The 24,662-nt window shown below is 47.8% G+C and overlaps 1 protein-coding gene across 3 annotated transcripts; it reads left to right on the top strand.

Moving 5' to 3' along the window:
- The first annotated feature begins 499 nt into the window (after positions 1–499).
- Positions 500–20,202, top strand: LOC149329318 (uncharacterized). Of its 3 annotated transcripts, none has more exons than XM_089561888.1 (4): positions 500–628; positions 4,228–4,448; positions 9,603–10,237; positions 10,522–20,202. In XM_089561888.1, exons 3-4 carry the CDS (start codon positions 9,626–9,628, stop codon positions 11,041–11,043), a joined length of 1,134 nt encoding a protein of 377 aa, XP_089418014.1. In that variant the 5' UTR covers positions 500–628; positions 4,228–4,448; positions 9,603–9,625; the 3' UTR covers positions 11,044–20,202. The 3 variants fall into 3 exon arrangements, with proteins under 3 accessions (XP_089418014.1, XP_089418016.1, XP_089418015.1); XM_089561889.1 differs by having other exon boundaries at positions 513–658; XM_089561890.1 differs by having other exon boundaries at positions 9,603–10,656.
- Positions 20,203–24,662: the final 4,460 nt, after the last annotated feature.

Here is a 24,662-nt window from a genome sequence, read left to right as displayed (position 1 = left end):
GTTCACGATACGTGCGTCATACGTTGTGCGTGGTGGCGTCGAGCTGGACGCATTCTAGTGTTGCGCATTCATCGCGTCGGCGGAGCAAAGTTTCAATACAGTGAAAAAGAATCTCCGCATATGGTTTCTATTCGCGCAGTACGCAATAGCGTCGAGAAACCATCGCACGTAAAAGTTGCGCTCCATCGGGTACGATATCGAAACCAACAGTGTCGAAATTCGGTTTTGCCTTCGGTCGCGTTGGAATGTCGCATCTGAACACTGACAACTGACAACTTTCCTTCGTCGCTAATACATAGTTCATTGAAAATTGGCTGTTCACTGCTTTTTGAGGCTAGGACAGGCACTCATTTGGAGGGAAAAAGATATTCAAACTAGACATTGTAACAGCGAAATTGAAAGAAGGGGAAAAAATTAACAATGAGGGAAGTATAGGCTAGGTGGCGCTAGCTCTCGGCCGATACAAAGGATTAAGCCAATATCATCCATCCACCCATCCGTGCTAGCTCCACATTCTGTTTGTTTACGAATTCGTTTTTGTGTGTTGTCAGTCTTTGAGAAGAAGTTTTGAAGAAAGAAATCCATGTGAGGATGAAGAAGAATGTGCCTACAGAGCTTCTTCGCCCGTGTGCGTTGCTTTTGCCTTCACTATGTACAGGTGAATGCCTACCTTACCTCCCGATTCCTGGCCGATCCCCCGGTGTCGGTATGTGCCATTCTGTCAAAGGCTACAACAACGACAACTTCTTCGCCGGAGTTCTGCTGTTCCACGGCCTGCCTCTGCGTCTTCTGGCCTGTCTTCAAATTTTGATGAGGCCGTTCCGAGAGTGGGGGATTTGGCCAGGTTTTCCCCTCTTTTTGGATGTAGGTTCCAAGGCTCTGTAGGCTTTCCGCCGTGGCTATGTCTTCCCCGGGCTCAGGTCCGGTAACCTGGTTCGCCAGTTTGCCGGCTGAAAATCTGCATCTAACGTCTTTTAGTCAAAACGTTGTCAAGCTTATCCCTGTGGCGCTGGTCCCTGTAGGAGATGGTGTAATTAAAATAAGCTCTCGAATGATCCAGGAGCAGCTGAAGGCAGCCACCAGCCGCTATCTTGAGATTTCAGAGGTGCGACCATTTGGCATGAGAGGAATTCTGTGCAAGTCGGCTGACTTTGATTGTGTTGCCGATTTACTGCATGCACCTCTTTCGCCTCACTGCCGGTGAAGGTATTTATTCCAGAGCAGCTTGCCTGCGTAAAAGGAATTATCCGCGGTGTGGATCCTTCCGCTACACCAGGGGAAATTCTTGCAGACTTTCATGACGCCGGTGTTGGCATCCTCTCAGTTTACTGCTGCAGCAGAGAGGCTGAAGGCTCTCGTACATCAACTGAATCGGTTATTGCAACATTTGCAGAGTCCTCTTGCCCATCCGAGATCAAAGTTTGGCCTATTGTGTACCGTGTGGACCCACTGCAGCCCCGTCCTTTACAGTGTATGAACTGCTGGCGGTTCGGTCACAGTGCCAAATCTTGCAAGTCCACAATGCGCTGTCGCGTTTGCGGCGGTGATCATGCACATGACATTTGCACTTCTGAGTTACTTAGCTGCTGCCTTTGCTACTCTGATCACACAGCTGACGACCCCGCTTGCCCGAAGCGTGCCGATGAGCAGATTGTCTTGGACATTATTCAGCATGACAGGTGCTCGCGCGCTGATGCATACGCCCGCCTTGACAGACGGCAGAGCTCATACGCAAGTATTGCCCGCTCGACCGCTACTGATGTGGAGGCAGCCTTAACTAAGTCCGTTGTTGCTGCGGTGGAGAAGGCTGTTGCTGGTGTACTTGACCGCATGATCAGTACGTTCAGCGATGCCTTGTCCCAGGTCATTTCCGCGCAGGCTGCTTCCTCAGCTTTAGGTAACCTAACCCCGTCTGCCTGTCCTCCCTCCTCTGCAACTGCTGATAATATTCAGCCCACCACCTCTTCTGCCTCCACGTCCATAGGTGTAAATGACTCTGACCAAGTCTCCCTCCCTAACGCTTGTCAGTCAGATGTTGAAAGGACTACTCCATCTCAGAAGCGTCGTGCTTCCTCTTCTCCTTCAAAATCTGACCATCCGCATAATAAGACTAAGAAAGGTTCGCCTGGAATTTCAGAGAAAACAGATGTGTTGAAAGAGGCTGTTGCGGCTTCGTTCTTAAAGCAATAATCATGCCAGGAATATCTGTTCTCTAGTGGAATTGTCGCTCTATCTCATCTTCTTTCCCCGACTTACAGCAGCTTATACTGAAACATAGTCCAGACATTATTTTAATACAGGAATTGTGGCTCAATCCTAATCGCTCATTTGCAATTAAAAATTTCTCCGTTTTTAGAAATGATCGCCCAAACGGCAGGGGTGGGGGCTTACTAACATAGATTTCAATGAAACTGTTTCATCGTGCTAAAGTGTCTCACAAAATTATGCTACCTGATTGTGAGATACTAGCAGTTGCAATCATTATTCCGCAGTGCACCCCTGTTACGGTGGCAAATATCTACTTCCCCGCAGGTGTCCGTAGGATGGATGGGCTCGATGCATTACTGCGCAACAACACAGGAGTAGTTCTACCTGGGGACTGCAATTCACATCATGTTATTTGGGGTTTCAGAACAGACTTTAGTGGGCTTTTACTTTGGTCTTGGATGTCAGCAAACGATGTGTGCTGTTACAATAGTCGTGCCATAACTTACATGAGGGCAAATTCTCGCTCAGCTATTGATTTAACATTAGCTGTTAATGGTATAGCTGTATCTTCGTGGTGTACAGTTGACTGCGGTACGTCAAGTGACCACTACCCAATCACTTTCACTATTGCGTGCAGTCCAGTCAGGACGACTGGTTCGGCACAAAAATTTATCAATACTACACTGTTCAAGAACCTTTTAGGTGAGGCCCTCTCGGCTGTTGCCCCCTTCGATAAATATGACGGGGGTCCTCAAGTATTAAATTCCGTGTTAGACTTGTCAAAGGAAAGCCGCATGGAAGAGTCTAGTGCATAACCAGTGCCCAAAGAACTGGATAAATTACAAATTCTTTGGAGCCCCTTTTAAAGAAACAATATCTAAGGCTAAGGATGATTACAATGCCAGTGTGAACACCTATTTGTCTAACCCTGTCAACCAGAAGTCTCTCTATAGATTCATGGAACGTACTAATGTGCTGCCTTCCTCTCATATGTCTCAGTCCACAGTACTGCCACCTCCGGACGAAAAAGATAAACTAGAGTCCATAGCTCAAAACCTTGCTGTGCGTTTTCGTGCTCGCACTACCTTTCCATCAATTCCGTTTCATTTGGGTTTAGACTTCACTAAGGTGTCTGTATCTGATTTAGCGTCTGTAGTTAATTGCCTGCAATCTGCTGCCCCAGAGATTGACGGAGTAACAGTTGGCATGCTGAAAATCCTAATGCGAGACTTTGCCCCGTACCTTTTGCAGATTGTGAACTGGTCTTTGGAAAAAGCCTGGGTTCCTCAAATTTGGAAAACAGTGAAAATTATTTTATTGCTGAAAGAGCAGGGGAAGGGTTTTGGTCTCGACAATAGTCGGCCGATTGCTTTCACATCAAATTTGGTTAAGCTTGTAGAACGGGTAGTCTTCAGCCGCCTCACGAGTCATATTCTGAGTCTTCAAGGATTTAGCGAGGCTCAGATAGGTTTCCGCCGTGGGTGTTCGATTTGGACCGCGCACATAGACTTGGAGAGCCGTATTAAGGTCTCTATGAGGCAAAATGAGGTATCAGCTCTGGTTACTTTAGATATTGCAAAGGCTTACGACAGCGTTGAACACAGCATTTTGCTTCATAAACTGGCTAATGTACAACCTCCTTTGTACCTCTTTGCGTGGATAAGAGAGTTCTTAAGGAATAGAGCATTCTTTTGTTCTAAGGGTACGTTAACTTCTACAACATGCACCCAGTCTAGAGGTGTCCCACAAGCCTCCGTTCTTTCACCGTTATTGTTTAACATACTAATGCCTGATATCCCTATTCACCCAGCCGCCAAAGTTTATGTGTATCCGGATGATATTGCTTTTTTCGCTTCTGCCAAAGACATTCATATCCTGTACCAATTACTGCAAGAGTATTTAAATGCTGTGGAAGTTTGGCTAGACAGCCTGAAGTTAACTTAAAATGTCAACAAGTGTGCAGTCCTTGTTTTCCCACAGGCAACTCTTCTTTACATCTCTCTGTCGTATCAATTGTAGGGTCTGCTCGCGGGCAGCTCAAATCCCGCGCCGCTCACCGCGGGTAGCCTCGGACCCTTCTTCCCGAGTGGTGGGGCGGGGGGAGCGAGGCTAGGCGAGGAAGCCTTCTTAAGGCGCAACCGCCAAGGCTGGCTCTCTTTTGGACCAGCGCTTTTGGACACCTGCCCTGCCAGATGACCACCTGACCCTGCTGCCCCAACGACGACCGACCCCCCTGCAATGTGAGATAAAACCTTTTCGTACAAAGACCTGCCTGAGTCACTGCCTGTGCGTCCCCGCGTAGAGGAATCGCCCACAAATAATGGCGCCCAGCGTGCGGCTTTAATTAACACTTTGTGGACGATTTCTCTGCTGATTTTGGGACGTGCAGCCAGACTCGTGGCAGGCCCTCTTTGTTCGGGGCCACGCCGGACCGCTAGGGTTAAGAAGCGGGTCAGGCGGAATGTTCGCGGGGTAGCGACTTGTGCAGTGTTTTGAATTTGTTAGAGGTTTTGTGTTATTTATGTATTTTTCGGGTGTTTTCTGTTGTGTATTTCCGTGTGTTTGTAGACAGATTGTTGTGTATATGAATGTTCTTGTTGCCATGAGCAGTTAGCCGGTGCGGCCGGACAGTTAGCGCGAACTATGCCTCCCAAAAAGGATGTTTCAGCCACGGCTTTGGATGGCGGGGCAGCCGGTAGTGAGACGCGTCGGCCGTAATAGGGCAGGTGACTGAGATGTTTGCCGCATTAGCCCGTCAGCTCGGTTCAGTGGCTGGCGCCAGCCAGGCCGCAGCATCGGTAGCATCAGCGACAACACCGCGCCCGCGGATAAATATGGAGGTCCCCTCCTTTTCCGGGTACACGGACGCGAAATCAGTCAACGAGTTTTTACTACAACTCGACGACTACCAGACGGCTCTGGGCGCCCCAGATGACGTGATGCTAGGGCAGGTCCTGCCTGTAGCACTCGTCGAGAGCGCGGCGCGATGGAGGCGCTGCCAGCCGACTTTCCAGTCGATGGCGGACTTCAAAGACCGTTTCCGCGCCGAGTTCTTGCCGCCTGATTATGAGCGCCGGATGCTGGAGGAGCTCTCGTTGCGCACCCAACACCCAGAGGAAAGCCTCCTCGAGTACGTATGCGCAATGCAAGAGCTGTACAAGAGGGCAGAGCAACCGACCGAGATCAGGTTGCGCGTGTGATCAGGCAGTGCCATCCACGCTTCAAGCCGTATCTGCGGGGCCGCAGTTTTACAAACCTCGAGGCCCTAGCGCAGGAGGCCAAGACCGTGCAGGCTGATTTACTGGCCGAACTGCGCTACCAGCCGCCCCCCAGGCCAGCCGAATCGCTAGAACCGGGATGCGCATGGGATGGAGGCTGAGAATACGCGATGAGGGCTTGGCGCGCCGAGGTAATGGCCGTGGAAAGGCAGCCGGAACCCCCTGTTGTCCCTCGAGCGCTGGACCCTTACGCGTTCGAGCAGCGGCGTCGTGCCGGCCTCACAGGCCGCGCGCCGAGCGAGCGTCAGGAAGGCGCGGAGAAAGGGGAGAGTTGTCCCCAACCGCTTCGTGGAACGAGGGGTCTTCCGTCCACACGGCGGGTGAACAACCGGCTGTGCTGGAATTGCAACCAGCCCGGCCACATGGCACGCGAGTGCCAAGCTAGGCGTATGCAGGGAAACGCCAGACGCTGGTGGTGATGTCTGGTGGCACCGGCCTTTCACCGTCAGCGGGAGAATTTCATGGTTGTCAAGGCGCTAGTCAGGAAAAGAACTCCCGCGCCGGTGACGGGGAGGCCTTTGTCCCGCTCGCCTGTAGAGCTCAGGGAGTCGTTCCGCGCTCAAGCCCATTTATGCTAGTGCGGTTAGCGGGTCGATGCTACTCCGCACTCGTAGACACGGGCTCAACGCTGTCACTGGTCGGTGACGAGGTGTACGAGGCCTGCCGGATAGGTAACATCCGTGTCAGACCGGCCGAAACCCCGTTAAGCTTAGCAGCTGGGGCGGCAAAGGCAAAGGGAGCAGTGCGTCTTACGATGCGCTTTGACGGCAGAAAGCGGAGACATCGCTGCGTCTATCTGCCTGGCTTGTCGATACCAGTAATTCTGGGAAGGGATTTTCTCTCGAGCGAAGGCATTGTGCTCGACATGGGGGAGAATGGCTATCGTTACAGCCAGCTCGCCCCCCTCATTCCCTTCGAAAGCGCACCCTTGCCCGGCTGTCCTGCACAAAAGGCGGTTGTCCACGCCTGTGCGACAGAAAGGTAGGGGAGCTCCCTCGAGATGCTGAGAGACGGTGGCCCGTTAGAAGCGATTATTGCGTCTTTCTCAGGACCCAGTAGTCAGCGCCGAAGGCTCGCGGAAACTTTACTCCCGTTTTTGGATTGCTTCACGGAGAAACCGGGCAGAACCGACCTGCTTCAGCGCGAGATTCAGACGGGTGATGCGCGCCCTTTCAGGTGTAACCCGAGGCCGTTAAATGCGCATAAGAGGCAGCTTCTCGACTGTGCCCTTGACGAGATGATTGACACCGGTGCGGTGAGACCCTCACAAAGTCCCCGGGCGTCACCAGTGGTTCTAGCACCGAAGAAAGATGGATCGGTCAGGCTGTGTGTTGATTATCGTAAGCTCAACTCACTGACGCCTACGGTTGCGTACCCTTTTCAGTCGATCGAGGCTGTGATGTACGCGTTAGGGAACGCGAGGTTCTTCACAGTCCTAGGTGCTAGCAGAGGGTACCTGCAGATTGAGTTGTCCGAAGGTGACATTGAGAAAACCGCATTCACCTGCCACCGCGGGCTCTTCGAATTTACTCGACTCCCGTTTGGTTTGTCTAACGCCCCGAGCACGTTCATGCGACTGGTGGACATCGTGCTGGGCGACGCAAGGTTCAACTACGTTATGGCGTACCTCGATGACGTTGTGATATTCTCATAGTCGTTCGAGGAGCACCTCATTCACCTGAATTCCGTTCTCGACAGAATGAGACGTGCCGGTCTGACCATCAATCCAAAAAAAAGTGCAGTTGGCATCGAAGAGAGTGAACCTCTTGGGCTTTGTCGTGGATGATGGCGCACTGAGACCGAATGATGACAAACTGCAGGCAATTCTGAACTGCCCCTGCCCCATGGATGTGAAAAGCTTGCAGAGGTTTTTGGGGATGGTTGCGTTCTACAGGCAATTCATTCCGCGCTGTTCGGAGCTTGCAAGGCTGCTGAACCTGCTGTTGCGTAAAGGCTCGAAGTGGGTCTGGGGCAAGGAACAGAGTGACGCATTTGTTGCCTTGGCTCGCGCGATAGCGAATACCGCTAGTCTGCGCCTCCCCGACCTGAACAAGCAGTTTGTCTTGCAGACAGACGCTAGTGACTACGGTGTTGGAGCTGTTTTGTTGCAGGAACACGAGGGCAAACTGCGCCCTGTCGCGTTCGCTAGTCGCACGCTCACATTGGCAGAGCGGAATTACTCCGTGACCGAAAAGGAATGCCTGGCGATCATGTTCGCATTGTCGAAGTTCGACATGTACCTAGACGGAGCGGTCTTCACCGTGCAGACAGATCATCAGGCATTGTCTTGGTTAAAGAGGCTCAAGAACCCCGCAGGTAGACTCGCAAGATGGGCGCTGACGTTGCAACGTTACGCGTACGCCATCGAGTACCGCCGGGGCAGCTTGAACAAGGTGGCCGATGCTTTATCTGGCTGGCGGAAGGCTGGCGGAAGCGCTTCAGAGGCGCAGCCCAGCTTTGTAGAAAGCGGCGTCACAGCTGTTGGAGAGGAGAAGAGGGCGGACGGGAGTGTTTCGCCCGGTTTGGCGAAAGAGCAGACGGACAAAGGTCCCGCACGGTGCTGTGAGAGAAGGGCAGCACAGCAGCTCGTGGCGGCGACCGCTCGCCTGCCAAGGAGCGAGGCAGAAAGAAATCTGTCTTGGGGAGTAGCGGTCAGTAGAGAAGAGCTGATTGAGGCCCAGAAAGCAGACGGTCTTTGCCAGCGGGTGCTGAAGGAGCTTGCGAGCAGCGCAGCTTGCACCGGGAACGCTGAGGGCAAGTACGACGCGTATCTGCTGGGCGATGATGGCTTGCTGCTCCGCTACATCCCCCAACTTGACGAGGAAGAGGCGATAGCATCCCCTTTCCGAGTCGTGGTCCCGAGAAGGTTGCGGAAACGGTTCCTGCAGTACTTCCATGACTCAGTTACTCAGCGCTGGCAGGCCATGACAGCGGCAGTAAGACTTACAACAAGTTATGTCGTGTCGCGACCTGACCAGGCATGAGAAAGGATGTGGTGGGATACGCCCGTACCTGCCCGGTATGCCAGGTAGCCAAGCCTCGGGCGGGCAAGCCCGCTGGCATGATGAAGGCGGTAGTTAGCAACTACCCGTGACAAGTGGTCGCGTGCGATATCATGGGACCCCTCCCTTGGTCCGCGCGCGGAAACCAATTCATCCTGGTAATAACGGACCACTATTCCAAGTGGGCTGAGGTTTTCCCCCTTAGGAAGCTTGTGTCGGAACGAATTTGGGAAAAACTGTTGGAGACTTTCACTCGTTTCGGTTTCCCTTCCGACCTGATTACAGACAATGCTTCTTATTTCACAAGCAACGTCTTTGTAGACTCTTGTCGGGCGCTTCAAATCCGCCACAGGAGAACGAGTCCCTACCACGCTCAAAGTAACATAACCGAGCGGGTGAATCGAAATCTGAAGAGCATGCTGGTCGCGACGACCGAGCAGCATAGAGATTGGGACGCGCGGCTGTCCGAACTGGCGTTCGCTACAAGGACAACCGTGAACAGGTCAGTGGGCATTACACCAGCTTACCTGAATTTTGGGGGAGAGATCGCTTTTCCGCTAGAGAATGCCCTACTCGACGCGGCGGGGCCTGCGCCCCCTCCGCTTTCGCAGTACGCGGCAAGGCTCCGGGAGCGCCTGGAGGCAGTGCAGCGCGCAGCCCGCGAAAACCTCGATGTCGCGCGCATGGAGCAGGCGGATCAGTACAACAAAGGTCGCCGTCACGTCGTTTTCAACACGGGCGACTTAGTACTCAAGAGAACGCACCCACTTAGTAACGCAGCGCGCGGTTTCGCCGCGTCGCTAGCGCACAAGTGGGCTGGGCCGTACAAAGTTACGGCACGGACTACGCCGCTCACCTACCAGCTGCGGTTGTTGACAAACGGCGAAACCGCCGGTCCGGTGCATGTTGCTGATTTGAAGGCTTTCCACCTTCGCAAGGACGATGGCTGCGAAGCGGTGGAAAATCAGCGCGATGCGGCGATCTCACCCCCGGGAGGACGAGCAGGTAGCGGTGCGGTTCGCAACCGACGCTACAACCTGAGGACCAGGTAGCACACGTGTCTCTCGATTAATAATCACTCGCATTGCTCTCGCCCTCTCAACATGCCTTCTAGGAAGCTCCAGCGGACCGACGCCCATGGCTCGGACTCCAGAAGGCAAGGCAGACCACCGTCGAACGGTGGCCGCCATCAAGGCGCGCCACCCGTCTGGTGGCAGGAGCCGCGCGAGTGGCGCAGGTTCCACGGCCGCGGTGGCCCCCACCGCCAGCCAAACCACGTGCCTAACCACTGGAGAGCACCTCCCAGTGGTGCAGGCCAACGCAAGGGCGCCAGGGATCATCAAGCGCAGGGCACCCCTCAGCACCCAGCCGGCGCTTCGGCCGCCAAGCAGCCGCAACCCAGGCGGTCCAGGAGCCATCGGCCGCTTGTACAAAGACGAGGAGCGGGCCGGCCTGTGTTCCCTCTGCGGCACACTTGTTGTGCACCGGCCCCGCCACGAGGCCGGTGCGCTGCATAGAGCGTGCAGGGAGGCGGCGGAGAAGCGCTTGGCGGCTGCAGCACCTTCCCCCGCTGCGCCACTGCAGAGGGGCAGCCCGGAGGAGGCGGCCCTCCGCATCCTCCAGTCCAGCCGCCCAGACCTGCTGTCCCCGGCGGCCGAGGAGCTTTGCAGGGCGCTGCCGGCAGGGCCCCCAGTGGAGCCGTGCGCCTCGCTCCCCCAGGCGGCTCGTGAGGAGCCCATCCAGCTAGCGGTGAGCGGCCCCCCGGCGAGCTCCCCTCCCCCCTTCGACGACACCATGGATAACGACCCGGACCCGGAGGTCATCGAACGCCTACTGGCGGACCCCGGGACGGACGTTTGAGTGGGGGGGGGGGAGATGTAGGGTCTGCTCGCGGGCAGCTCGAATCCCGCGCCGCTCACCGCGGGTAGCCTCGGACCCTTCTTTCCGAGTGGTGGGGCGGGGGTGCGAGGCTAGGCGAGGAAGCCTTCTTAAGGCGCGACCGCCAAGGCTGGCTCTCTCTTTTTTTGGACCAGCGCTTTTGGACACCTGCCCACCCAGAGGACCACCTGACCCCGCTGCCCCAACGACGACCGACCCCCCTGCAATGTGAGATAAAACCTTTTTGTACAAAGACCTGCCTCGAGTCACTGCCTGTGTGTCCTCGTGCAGAGGAATCGCTCACACACTCTATCCTGATCCTGCAAGTTGATTCAACAAAATGCTTGGGTATAATATATGACCTGCATTTAGACTGGCGGCCACACATTAGAAGCATTGTGCTTAAGGGTGAGCGTGCCCTTGGCCGGTTGGTGAGGATCAGCAACAAAAAATTCGCTATGCGACGGGACACTCTACTCCTTCTTTATAAGACCTATGTATGGCCAATACTTGAATTCGGCTCCGTTCTCTTTTCTGGGTGCCCAAAGTACAAGCGAGAACCCCTGTTTGTTATGGAGCGACGCGCTCTGCGCCTTTGCTTAGGTCTGCCTAAATCAGTAGCTAATGCTGTGTTGTACTTGGAGGTGCGGATACCTGATCTCAATTCGTGTTTTTGAGCTTATCACTGTGCGGACATTTTTAAGGTCTTTGGAGCCTGTTCCTGGGTTGGCTAACCCTATATTTACAATGAACCCAACTCTCTTCTTTGGTACTATCTGGCCTCGGTATAAGCTCCCTCAGGTGGTGTTCACTAATTCCCTGCTGTCAAATATTTCTGTGTCAATGAGATCTTTAGTACTAGTCAACCACAGTCGGGCTGATACGGCAGTCTTCTTTGACAACACCCTCCCAAGGAATGCTAAGAACCTGCCTGCCATTGTGTTAAATGGGCTTATAGAGGAGTACCTAGACAATTTCCCTAACCATACTGCCGTTTATGCAGATGACTGCCAGCAAAATGAAAAGGCAGCTATTGGCATTTACTCAGGGGCTCTTGATTGGAGCTACTCATTTCGGGCCCCTGACTGTACCCCTATTTTTGTAGCTGAGTTTCTGGCCATGGAGTTGGCCTTAATAAGGATTCCCTGCAGTATCACTCGGGTTATTATACTCTCAGAAAACCTTTGTTTTGACAGCGCTCGAAAACTCGAGGGATACTCCTATGAGCCGTTCCCTTCAATTTTTTATTCCTCCACATGTTACAGAAGTACGCTTTCACTGGGTCCCTGGGCACTGTGGCATTGTTTCTAATGAGAGGGCTGATTTTTTAGCTAAGTCTGCCCTTGATGGACCTATTGTCCGTTTCATCCCAAATACTGTTTACTTGACTCTAGCACGCTTTCAGCGATTCCAGCGTCCCCACTCCTTGAGCCATGAGCCTCTCCTTGCTGCAGCGGATTTTCAACACCTGGCATTTCCTTGGAGTGTGCGGATGTGCAGTTCGAGGCAATGTGAGGTGTCCATGACCCTTTTGTGCTGCGGGATACCGCGGCAAAATCTTTATTTATGCCGATCGGGGTTTTCGATATCCAACCTTTGCGAGTCTTGTGGCGAAATTGAGTCTATAGAACATTTTTTCCTCTTCTGCCGGCGGCTCGCTCCTCTCCGTAGAATTTACTTGGAGATCCCCCTCGCTTGGCTCTGGGCTTCCTCGATCTATTCCGATTCTCCTATCCTTCGGGGCAAGCGCCAAGGGATATGCCCTGAAAGCAGTGTGCCATTATATTCACGGTTATATAATTTCATCTGGTAGATTCCTCTGCTAGAATGTGAATTCACTACTTGTCCTTCTCCGTATTTTTTGTTTTGTACAAATTCTAGCTTTGTGTCTCAAAATAGTTCATTCCCTGTACATGAGTGCGTTTGTATCCGCTATGCACCCTGGCCAATCTCCCGCCGAGGGTATGTGCCATTAAGCCTGAGGACATCACCATCATCATCGTCTACAGAGCAAGGGTAACTTCGTATGACCCGATGAACGTCACTTCTGCGGCGTGCGCTAGTGAAGACACGGTCCGTCTTTGTGCGTGCGTTCCCAATTGTGACCGCGCAGTTACGAAAGATTCGGGCTTGTTAGCGCCTGTACCAGTAACGTGAAAGCCGCAGAAGTGTATAACCGCAATGCCAGACATATTTGCTCCAGTGAAACGTGCCGGAGTTATTCCTATGAACCTGCTATTTCAACACTTGCAAATTCGGGCAAGTAGATGCAATAAATTGCAAAGCTGTAATTCGTGTTGATTTATTTAAATTCATTAGGTGTGTATCTTCAGCTGTGACCATCTCACTGAATCGATCGCCAGTAAACTCTATTTCTCATGTACCAGGTTCTTGGAGAAAGCGCGCACGTTCGCATTTCTTCTCAAATGTCTGTGTTCTTCTGTCATCGTAATCGCAGAGGAAATGCAACAGTCAGTTATTTTTCAGTATAGAGCTTTGCAGTAAAAAGGCTGATGATTTATGAATTCGGTGGCTATTTTTGTGTGATAGCCGTTTGTGGTGCGTTGTGGTGACTTGTGGAAGCTGGTGAACCGTATCCCGATGGCGGTACGTGTAACCAGCAGTTTACGCCCAAAACTGGTACAAACAGCTTCTAGTTACGGCATATCAACAGGCTTTTTTTTGTGTGTACAGAAGTAGTCTCCTTGGCCTGCAAGTATAAAATCCTTTTTCCGCATCCTAGTATAGCTGCTACACAGGAATGAAAAATGCATGATGCCCTCCAGTTCCACTAAATGGTCTACTTTAAAAAGCAGGACTGCATCCCATAGCCATATCGAACAAGGCTGGTGTCGTTTGTGTGTGTTTTGTGCCTTTTTTGTGTGTTCTCAGTTTTGCAGGCTTTGGAGTAGCACTAGTAGCCAGAGGAAGAACTGCAGCCAGTCTACGCCGACCCATATCTGGATGCTGCTGTCCGGTAAAATATGTATTGCGGGACATGTCTTTTTACCTTGCACTAAGAAATCTCCCCTAGATAAATGGATAACTGTTGGCATCCTTTTACATTAGGCCGGTGGCGAGGGCCACCTCGCCTAGAAAGTTAAAGTGGTTCATTGTTTTCTTCTACTGGCTGTTCTTTTTTTTTGAGCTTTGATTAATCCTTTTCCCATTATTTCTTTCCCATTCAAAGCTATCATTTGTATTTTAGCCTATATTCCTTTGATATCTGTGATTTGTCGTGCAATTTTTTCATTCTGCTTTTTCTTATAGTCTGATGGCTCATTTGCCATTGTGTTTTTTATAAGAGTTCCTTGCAAGTTACACATTATCTCCTCTAGGGTCACAAATTGTTGGCTTTCTTAGTTGTGGTAACGCCTCTTCTTCTAGCCATCATTTTATTTATTTCATATCTGCTTTTTTGTTTGTTATTTGGCATAATATTTGTGCTTGGAAATTTCAGCTGAAAAAATTGCGTAAAAGTAAGCCAGTGGTTATTTTTTCAGTGCAATTGGATATTCAGCTTGAAATCACAACTGAAGCATTCTTTTTCTGGTTGAGTAAATCCTAGTTTGGTAGTGCACATGTTTCTCACTTCTCAGATTGAAAATGCTGTATTGAATTTGTACTGGATGGTTGTATTGCATGACTATTGCGATATGTTTATGTTTAGTCCTGCGTTCAAAGGGTCAGTGGAGGAGGTCTCTTCCTGACCGACGTACTGTGTTGCCAGATGTCACGACAGCGACCACTATTCAACAGCCACAAACGTAGTCATGTGGCGTCGCAAATCAAAATTTTCCGGTGGCAAGGCATAGGGTCGGACTATAAGCTTGCAGTTGGTCGATGTCATGGTAAAAATTCTCAATGTTGGGCGCGGTGCATTATCCCCTGACGTTCCTGCAGCCTCATATGTGCCCAGAACGCATGACCAGTTTCTTATCTTCTTATCTGCTGCCTGCTTGGTAGTCTGGTCATACTTTTCGGCTGCGCATATGTTTGGCTATAGACATCGGAATTAAGGCTCGCGAACGCATGTTCTTGGCCTGATGCTCTTTGGGTTAGGTTTGTACCCTGATGTTTTTGGTTGTATGTTTCAGGTTGTGTGGGCGGCATTTTTAAGCATAATGCTGGTCAGTTCTAATTTGTTTTTACGCCACAACTCTCAGCAGCATGGAAGGACTCAGACAAAGCTACCAGCTCATTACTGCACCCACGTAAACTAGCTACCGGTGTCGGGAGAAAATGCCGTCTTCCTTGCTTCTCTGATATCCTCTTCTTCGGTCGCCCACAGAAGTCGCCGGTTTGTCTCGCCCTCAGGTGTCCTTGATTGGGGCTGTAGATCATTCCTCCTCTCCGCTGTTAGTAAAAAATGGAGGCAGAAAAAAAATAAATAAGCATGCACCGTAATTGCGAAAACATAGATCATAATGTGAGCCTGAGCACGGACTTGCTCACGACTCGCATCATAACCTGAATGTGAGTTTGGACTCACTGATAGCTCAGATCATCATCTGAATATGAGCCTGAGTTTATGGTTTATGGGAGTTGAACCTCCCAGAGCAACTCAGTCTATGAGGGACACCCTAGTGAAGGGCTCCAGAAATTTCGACCACCTGGGGTTCTTCAATGTGCCCGGACTTTGCACACTACGTGGGCCTCTAGAATTTCGCCTCCAACGAAATTTGATTACTGCGGCCGGGATCGAACTCGCGTTAGCACTGAAATGCGGGAATTAAGTCAATAATTCCATGACCATTTTTAAGGTGAACATTTCTTATTAAATAACAGAAATAGAAATAATTTGCTAATTAAGATGTCAGGTTGAAAGCTATTCACATTAGTTACCAAAGCTGCTCAATCAAGCAAGAAAATTGTTTGAGGCGTATATTGTATCCCATTAGGGGTCAAGTGTCGGATGATCCTGTGCTGACTCCAAATATTGTTTGGACAACATGTACAGTAACTGCCAATAGCCCCTCTAGAAGAATTTAAATGGCCAGATTACAGTTTAAATCAATCATAAATCATTACGTTCAGAACATTGCTTGCAAAGTTTCAAATCAGGTCATTTATTGAGCAGAACAAAATAAAAGGTACTGCACTCTTTCTGTGTGTGCGCTGATAAAAAGGCATGAATGCCTGACAGTGTACCAGAGCTGTTAGTTCTTTCCTAGAGGTGTCGTCAGTTGAAGTCATTTTATGTCGCCTTTGCATATATTGGATGCACGCACCACACAGTTTTATTCTTGGAAAGAAGAGACAGCAATACGAGAGCTGTGTGGAGAAGTGGTCAGCATAAATCATATTTTGTGTTCATGCGGAGAACTGGACAAAGTGAGGAAAAACATTTTCCACTGTTGAATGTCTTTTCACCCTTGTTTGCTCTTTGGAGAAAGTGCACTTGTGGACATGTCTAGTGTTTTTATAGTTTTGAAAGAAGCGAGCTTAACAAACTCTGAGAGTTTAAACATCTCAGAGGTTTCTTAAAAGCACACAAATTCTATCCTTTGGTTGGCGTATGATAGTCGTAGTCGCTTATGTGCCATAAAACTCAATGCAATACAACACTTACGCCATCTTATCAGCAATGTTTGGTCTCGATTATAGGTGAATTAATTTGCCACAGAAATTTTTTTTTAATCTGCCATATGAATATGAAGTCTCTGTATGTTGCAGAAAAGGGAATATGAAAATTTCAAACTGGGAATCTGCTGGTTCAAGCAGTGTTGGGTTATTAGTACATTCCCAACAGCTGCTCTGACCAGCAGCTGTTGGAACCAGCCGCCGCTTTAACCTACGCTAAAATAACAGTCACCTTGTAGGACAGCACAGATGTTGCCCTCATAGCGAGAGCACATGCACAGCTTCCAACCCCACTCAGCAAGCAGCAACAAGAGCAACAACAAACTGCAACACATATAGAACTTGCATGTAGAACTCCACTCATGCTAGTATATACTCTCCGTAGAGGATGTACTATTGCGCGTGGTAACACCAAGCTTTCCCCTTCTATATTGGATTCAGCAAATAAAAAATTGTTCACAATGGGTCGGTGGAGTGTAGTTTCAACAAAGTGCAGAAATACCTCCACTTATGGTTTCTGTGCGTGCATTACACTGTGGCGATGCGTATACCATCAAGTTAAGCCGCGGCTACAAAATTCGGGTATAAAATTCAAGCATTGCGCTCCATCGGGTGCGATATCGAAACAAATCTTGATCGAAACGAACAGTTTCAAAATTCGGTTTTGTTTTTTTTTTTGTTTATTTATTTAGAACATACTGCAGGCCTACAGTAGGCCCAAGCAGGAGGGGCGAAATACATAATATATGCAAAAAAGAACAGGTTTAGCAAAATTGAAAAATGTTAAATACAAGTTGTAACACAAAATACAGCAATAAATACAAGGCTCAGATGCAAAATACAAAAAGTAAACGTGGAAATAAATGGCTCTCATATTAAATGCTGTGAAGAAAACATTGAGTCAAAAGAATCAGCTCTGGTTAAGAGATCTGGCGGACACCTGTTCCACTCCTCAATGGTGCATGGAAAAAATGAGTATTTAAAGGCGTTAATCCTAGCACTGTAAGGGGTTAATGATTGTGTATGATGATTTCATGTTTGGAGCATAGTGTTAGGTTTAAGGAAGGGGACTGCATTCATAGACAGTTTATGGTTTTTTAGTAAGAAAAGTAGTTTCAGTCTTTGAATTTTCCGGCGCAGCTGTAATGTTTCAATACCGTGAGTTCGCATGAGGGTTGTTGGTGAGTCAGTTACACGATACTTTGAAAAAATGAAATGGACGGCTTTGCGTTGAATCATTTCAAGGGCCTCGATGTTATGTTTAGTGTAGGGATCCCAGACGGTGCACGCATATTCTAGTGTGGCCTTATTATTGAAAAGTAGGTTAATTTTTTAAGTTCAGGTGGGGAAAGTTTTAGTTTTATGTCTAAGCACAGATTCATTCACGCTGGAAGGTCACAACTATAACAGTCAGTTTTCAATGATCGATGTACACATTGTGCGCAGATCAAACTTTTTGTGGCAGTCTACATGGTCCTCATTATGCTTTTTTTTTGTATTTAAACATGCCCATGTGCACGTTTAAATACAGGGAATATGTACAGGGAATGTGTACGATTGCACAAGCTACATTGTGCGCAGCATCAACAATCACACACTTTTTGTGTGTTGCGGTTGTGCCAGTTCATCAATATGTTGCTTTATATATTCGATTTTGCGTGCTGTCAGTCTGTGAGAAGAAGAAGCTTTGAAGAAGGAAATCTATGTGCCTACAGAGCAAGGATAACTGCTTGCGACCCTGTGAACGTCACTTTTGCAGCGTGCGCATGTGAAGACATGCTCCGTCTTTGTGCATGCGTGCACAAATGTCACCGCGCAGTCACGAAAGATTTGGGCTTATTAGCGCCTTTACCAGTAACATGAAAGCTGCATAAGGGTCAGTTTAGCTTGCCAGGGTTTTAAACCAGTTACTTGCATCTGCGGGGAAGTAGACGCAATAGGCTACAAAGAATTAGCGCAAAGCTGGACAAAGTAAGGAAAAATATTTTGCACTGTTTTATTCTGAATGTTTGCAGGTCTTTTCATCCTCTTCTGCTCATTGGAGAAAGTGCCCTTGTGGAAATGTCTCGTGTTATATATAAAAAATATAAAACTCCATAAAACCCAGCAGCCTATGCGAGTACCTCGCCAAAACTGGTCTACACTCCTTCTTTTAACTTTCTGTAACCTACATTCCACTCCCCCTTTCCTCAACTTATGCCTCAAGGCAGACTTCTCGAATAAAAAAAAAAAAACTCACCACCAGCCAATACGTAAGCTATAATGGCGGTTCAACAGCGCAAACACACACAGACCAAGAAAAAGACAAGACGCAGAAACCACTGCTGGTTTATGTGTCTAGTCTGTTCCTTGGTTTGTGTGTGTTTGCACTGTTGTACCACCATTATCAATCTTCACCAACTTACCCAATCTGCAATTGTCCTACATAAGCTATATTTTCTGAGCGATATTTGGTCCTGATTACAGGCCATTGGATTGCTCGACCCAGAATTTTTGTTTTTGATCCGGCAGATGTACGGAATTCTTTGTGCGTTTGCGGGAAAGGGAAGAGGGAGCTTGCACGCTAGGGTAACACCTCCTTTACTCCTCAAATCCATTACAACTGCCGAAGTAGAATGTTACCATCTACAATCGCAATTATCGAAAAGATATCTCGTTGCATAGCGTTACCTTATCGCGTTTTCCGAAAATAAGCCCGGACGGGAGCTATATTTTAAAACTCTACGCATGATCAGGACCTTGTAACAAAGGCCCTGACCTCGCAAAAAGTTCAGCGTACGCGTGACATGCGTTACGCGCGGCGGCAGCGAGCTAGACGCGTTCTATGTTTTTTTTTTTTTTTTATAGTGAAGCGCATTCAACGCGTAGGTAGAGAGTATAGTTTCAATACGGTGGAGAAATATCTTTACACATGAGTAAACCATCGCACGTAAAAGCTAAGCCACGGATATAAAATTCCCCTCGAGTTCGATGGCGATCAGAAATCTCGATGGCCCTCGACTCGATGGCCATTGAAACTGGCCGTGTGACAGGCGTAAGGCTAAATGGAGGAAGACGATCCTCGTGTCACGTGACTTTTAATGACGTCATTCCAAAATGGCGTTTGTTTAGGTACATTTCTGGGTACTTTTTGTTGCAAAATTAGGTAAAAATGGCGTCGCACAATTTTGAAACGTCCCTAGCCATAGTTTCTAGGTCGCTGGCGTCTCCACGGTTGCCACGGTGACCATCGTTGTCATCGCCAACGCCACGGTGGTTTGTTGTCATGGCTGCGATGGCTGTTTACCGCGCGGTGCATTGACGTGTGGAGTAAGTGCTGCCGTGAAAGTCATCAAAGGTTGGTGCAATGACGAGTAATATTGACCGCGCTAACGTCCGGACTTGTACCCCAGTGCCCTAGTGTTGTCTTTATTATGCAAGTTTGCAGTGCGACCTGTTCCAGCCGTGGTATGATATCGGAAGCCCCTAGAGACGTTTAGCAAGGCGGTGCTTGACTGAATTTGAGGTCACTTCAGTTCTCTTCGGCACCTTTCGGTATTGTATCTCGTGTTTGAACATTGCCTCCTCTAGAAGGAGGCAATGGTTTGAAGCATTGGATGAGTGTCGAAAATTATGTTTCCTTGTGTTGCGCGTAACTGATTCTGACCTCTACGTACTGATAGGATGAGCTCGTATGCATAAAAATGGTGGGTACTGCGAGCCATTTGGCAGTTGCGGTACATATATGCTATGTTCCTGGAGTCCTGCATGTGTGCCCACCGGCGACAAGCTATGCTAAAAAAAAAAATTAAAATGCGGAAGGAAGGCGGAATGGACGTATACACGCTAGCCTTTGAAAGGACAACACATCTTCCGTCATAATGTTTGATATGCCTGCAGTGTCTACCCACCAACTAGCCAAGCTGTAATGGATTACTTGATTGACACGATTACATGGATTGACACCCATGTTGCGCAAAGCACACGGTAGGCCACAGCTGCTTTGTACGACGCCGTAGCGTTGCCCACGGAGAGACTTAATTCACGCAACTCGACGCATCGTGCCACATGAACTGTACGCCGCTTTCTTCGCTGATAGGCGTTTAGCAAATGGCGTAGTATGGTCACACCACCGAACCTTTGAATATCTAGAAAGCTGCTTTTCTTTTATCTATTTGGTGAAGTGTTTATATTCATTAAGTAGAACGTGTGGTTCTTGGTGTATTTCTTGTAACGTTCAGCATTGGAATAAAGCCAGACAAGGCCGAAACTTGTTTTGCTTGCTCTGTCATTTCTGTAATGGTTTGTGATGAAGTGGGAGGCTTGACTTAGGCTTTCAGCATCTGCGTAGCCAGAGTGGCCCTTGGGTTTGTTTGGGAACGATGTTGGGTTATTGCAGGGTAAGTAAAACACAACACAGAGAGAAACGTAAACACTCCGGATGATCAGTTTCTTGCACTTTCTGTGTGTTACATTTTCTGAGCTTCAATTTCTAGACGCCGTGAATGCATTCCAAATTTCACAGCTGTTTTTTCTGCTGCAGCAGTTAGTAAAAACACAGACTGATAGGCAAGTTGGTATGACATAATAAGGCAAAAACAGCAGACCTGCATAAGGAAGATGCTGCGTGTTGTCTCATCTTCCTTCATCCTTGTGCAGGGTGCACTGTTTTAGCCTTATTAGTAAAAGTATGTTGTACAGGGACGTTGGATGCCATGCATGCCGTAATGCGCTGCATTAACATTTGTAGCTAGAAGGGTTTCTTTTTGACATTAGCATTGTATAAGTGAATATAATTTGTGCGCATACATGAATAGCATGCTGGCTTGGCCTTATGTAGGCCACTGCATCATTACGAAGTGTATGAGGTGTCACATTAATTGCGCGCCTGCTTTTACTGCACGTTGCCAGTTTTGAGGGGAAAATCTGTTTTGTGTGGAGTCAGCAGTGACTAGGCAAGCGACCTTTAAATGCAAATAAGCTTGCTCCATAGATGGCAGCTCTGTGGGGCAATGGACACACACACAAAAAAAGAGTAGCCATGACCTTTCAATATAAAGTTAAGAAGCAGCATAAACCAAACATCAACACGCCATGCATGTGACATACTTCTCTGCATACAGTGAAGAGCTTAAAAATGCATGAAATGTAAACATGGCTTGTCTGCTTATATTTGGTTGTTCCTTTTAGAGGGAATCATTTTGACAAATTTTTCTCTGGTTTATGGCAAACGTCTAAAGGAGTGTGGGATTTCAGTAAGGAAACATTTACAGTTGGCCACATAAGTTTGAAGTATTCAAATTAGAAGGTCTGAAAAAGCTCTGTGCCTTTTCTTTCTACTGCATTCTAATTTTCATTCTTCGCTTGCCATGCTGCTGAATGGGTGGGTCTGCTGGTTCCTGAATTACTGTTTTTGTATATGTGCACAGTCAGAACATATGTATATCACGAGTATGAGGCAACATATTTAAAAGCACAATGTGAAAAGAGCTTGTGGATACATTTTTGAAGGTTGGCAGCTCAGTTCGCTGATATGTTTAGGTGCTCTTTATATTGTCAAGGCCCAGTAGGTATTAAAGGAGTAGAGACAACAAAATTTTAGTTGTTTCTTTCGGTTAGAATGATGCGCAGTACTTTAGAAAGACTAGACAGCTGCATGGATTGCGACAAGAGGCAATATATTTATAATTGCATTTTTTCTCTTGCACTGCTTTAGCTTAAACAACCGAACGACGACTGTGATGTCAGGGATGTGTTCAGGTCATGTGAGGCATACAAAGACAGCAGTATTGTTGCAGCTTTGTTCACTGTTATAACGAACGACGACTGTGATGTCAGGGATGTGTTCAGGTCATGTGAGGCATACAAAGACAGCAGTATTGTTGCAGCTTTGTTCACTGTTATTTGCATCAACTCGTACACAAACCTGTCTAAGAGTTGGAGTCACATAAAGTGAACAGGCAGCGATTATATCTCTTTTTGCATGCCTCATGTGACCTGAACATGTATCTGACTTCAGAGCAGTCATTCGGCTGTTAAAAACCGAAACCAGATGACACGAGAAAAAAAATTAAATTGTAAATTATTTAGCTGACAAAGTTAAAATCCACATGGTGGCTTGTGTATAGCATTGCCTAGTGCATCAGCGTAAAGAGAAATGTGCATCCAAAAATTTGGTTTCTCTACTCCATTAAAGATGTAGCCCATGACATGTTTGTGGCAGACCTTTGAGTTCATCATTCTTTTATGAGTTGTGAAACTGGCTCACTAGAGTGTAGCATATCAGGAGTCAGAGTGTTACTGGAGTACTCTGACCTCATGGTGATTAAAATAGAAGAAAACTAGTTGAGTCCACAAAGAATGAGGTGCTCCTTTCAGAAGCAAAGCTGCTGTGAAGAATGTTCTATGAAAAGACAACCATCAGCTCTTTGCTACATTTCAGGTTATTATTTTCTTGAAGACCTAGTAATGGGTATTACAGAAATGATAAGAGGTATGTTACAGAAATAATTGGTACCTGCATATTAGCACGACAAGGGGTGACTAATAGAATTTTTGTAGGGGTCTATAGAATTTTGCCTCCATCGAAATGCGACCGCCACAGCCGGGATCGAACCCACGTCTTTCAGGTCAGCAGCCAAGCACCATAACCTCTGAGGCACTGCGGCGGCCAGTGATTTTCTATTACTGGCCCTCGGTACGGTGGGTTCACGGTTTTGCGGTAGAAATGTTATTGGTGTATGCCTGTTGTGCATATATTGGCTGAATATTTTTGTTCAAATTAGTGCAAAATTTGTGAGTTCTTTTTTCTCTTAGAATCCACAATTCATACTGTGGCAGCTGTTACACTTGTATGACACCTTGATAAAACTAGCCAAAAATTATCAGGTCGGCCTGTGGTGGAACTGCGACGGGGACTATGTGAAGTGGACTATGGACAATCACTTCACCAGCAGCCTATGCGAGTACCTCGCCGAAACTGGTCTCCACTCCTTCTTCTAACTTTCTGTAACCTACATTCCACTCCCCCTTTTCTCAACTTATGCCTCACGGCAGACTACTCGAATAAAAAAAAAAGTGTGTAGCAAACCAAGAAGGGCATGGGACAATTATAGTAATTTAGATGGAGTGGGGAAGTTGTCTATCGTTAATTTTTAGATTGCAGATGTAGTAAAAGTAGACGATACCTAGGCAACATGTAAGACATAAAGCAGAGACCTGGACTTTTGGTTGCTTATAATGTGGTTAGCCGTTGCCCCGCCGCAATAGCTGAGTGGTTAGGGTGCCCGCTGCTGTTCCCAAGGACGGGTTCGATCCCAGTTGCGGCAGCTGCCTATCAGTGGAGGCGAAATGCTAGGCGCCTGTGTACTGAGTGACATCAGTGTTCGATAAAGAGCCCCATGTGGTCAAAATTAATCCATAGCGCTGCACTATGGCGTTCCTCATAACCCATGTTGCCTTCGGACGTTAAACCCCATATTCTATACCATACCATAACTTTGACGTGTTCTGTGTGCTTTACCATTTAAGCTGCAGTAATTGCTGAGCACTTGTTGAGTTTTCATGAGTATTTTTATGTGCAAATGCACAATGTGTGACGAGGTGCATATCGACAATTACGTACGCATGGCACTCATGCTAAGACTGGCGTGCATGTGAATATTCGTGTCCATCGTGTAAATAAACGGAAGTTGCATAAATAGTGAACTAAATGTAGTGTCAAAATGTCTGTGAAGAAAAAATTCTCATGTTTGCATGTGCTGTTGAGTCATTTTGATTGTAATGGCAAGCGTGGTTACGTTCAAGATTGCAGCAATATCTCGGCACATTATGATTTTGAATGGTAAAATTTTGTCTGTCTTGCATCCGTTGCAGTTTCAAGTAAGGTGGACGCACACAGTTTCAGCATTGCTGCCAACATGATTTGTGTGAATGGCTTTATTGTACACTGTTGGGAGTAAGGCTTCTAGTCCATCCGAAGTGCTCTGATGAAAAATACCTTTTATAATGGTACTTGTGGTTTCATGTCATTAAAACTACACTCAAATAATAAATAATGTGAGTTAGAGCTGCATAAGTGAAAGTTATGTGACCGCTTTGTTCATGACAGTACATTTGGTTCGGTTCAATCCGCTACAATGATAGAAGACCGTTCTGCTTTGAAACAGCAAATTGACATGCATTCAATTAATAAGCTTGGGATGAGCAACAAGAGAGAAAGCGTACATATTGTTGACGATGCAATGTTGACCCTTAAGTGCCCCTGTTACGTTTTCAGTTTTGTTGCCTTAATTTTCTTATGGTCGCACTGAGCTACCCGATTTAGAAAACTGCCAAAAAATAGTCGCACGTCCTAGCTTTAGTCAAAACCAAGGAGAAGAAAACATGCATATTTATATTTTCGCTTTATTTTTATGAATCAATTTTGTTGGCGTTTCCTTTGAATGAGTGTGTTGATTTTCGTCAACTGCATAAATGACTTTCTTATTTATGTTGCAATTTTTAACGTTTAATGCTTTTTTTTTCTAGTTTATTGCTGGTTTCGGCTATTTATATTTACTTTTCTTTGAGGGAACGCGCGATGATGATGATGATGCTAGCGCTCTTACAGCGCCCCCTACAGTCAGTTAGCAAATAAGAAAAAAAAAACAACATGGCGGTTGTTTACGTACGTTCGAATCGCGGTCGGCGGTTGTTGCGAGTGAAGTATTCGTCGGTGTCTCGTCTTTGTGGC

This window comes from Amblyomma mixtum, chromosome 9 (genome assembly GCF_055824585.1).
Source record: "Amblyomma mixtum isolate Tamu chromosome 9, ASM5582458v1, whole genome shotgun sequence".
In the NCBI taxonomy this organism is placed as follows: domain Eukaryota; kingdom Metazoa; phylum Arthropoda; class Arachnida; order Ixodida; family Ixodidae; genus Amblyomma; species Amblyomma mixtum.
This window is presented reverse-complemented; position numbering and strand designations above follow the sequence as displayed.

What these genes read in the sequence shown, in the direction of transcription:
- LOC149329318 (XM_089561888.1), top strand. Translation starts at nt 9,626, where the DNA reads ATGGCTCGGACTCCAGAAGGCAAGGCAGACCACCGTCGAACGGTGGCC. An exon ending in AGGAGCCCATCCAGCTAGCG is followed by an intron (nt 10,238 to 10,521) that starts GTGAGCGGCCCC and finishes TTTTTGGACCAG; the next exon opens with CGCTTTTGGACACCTGCCCA.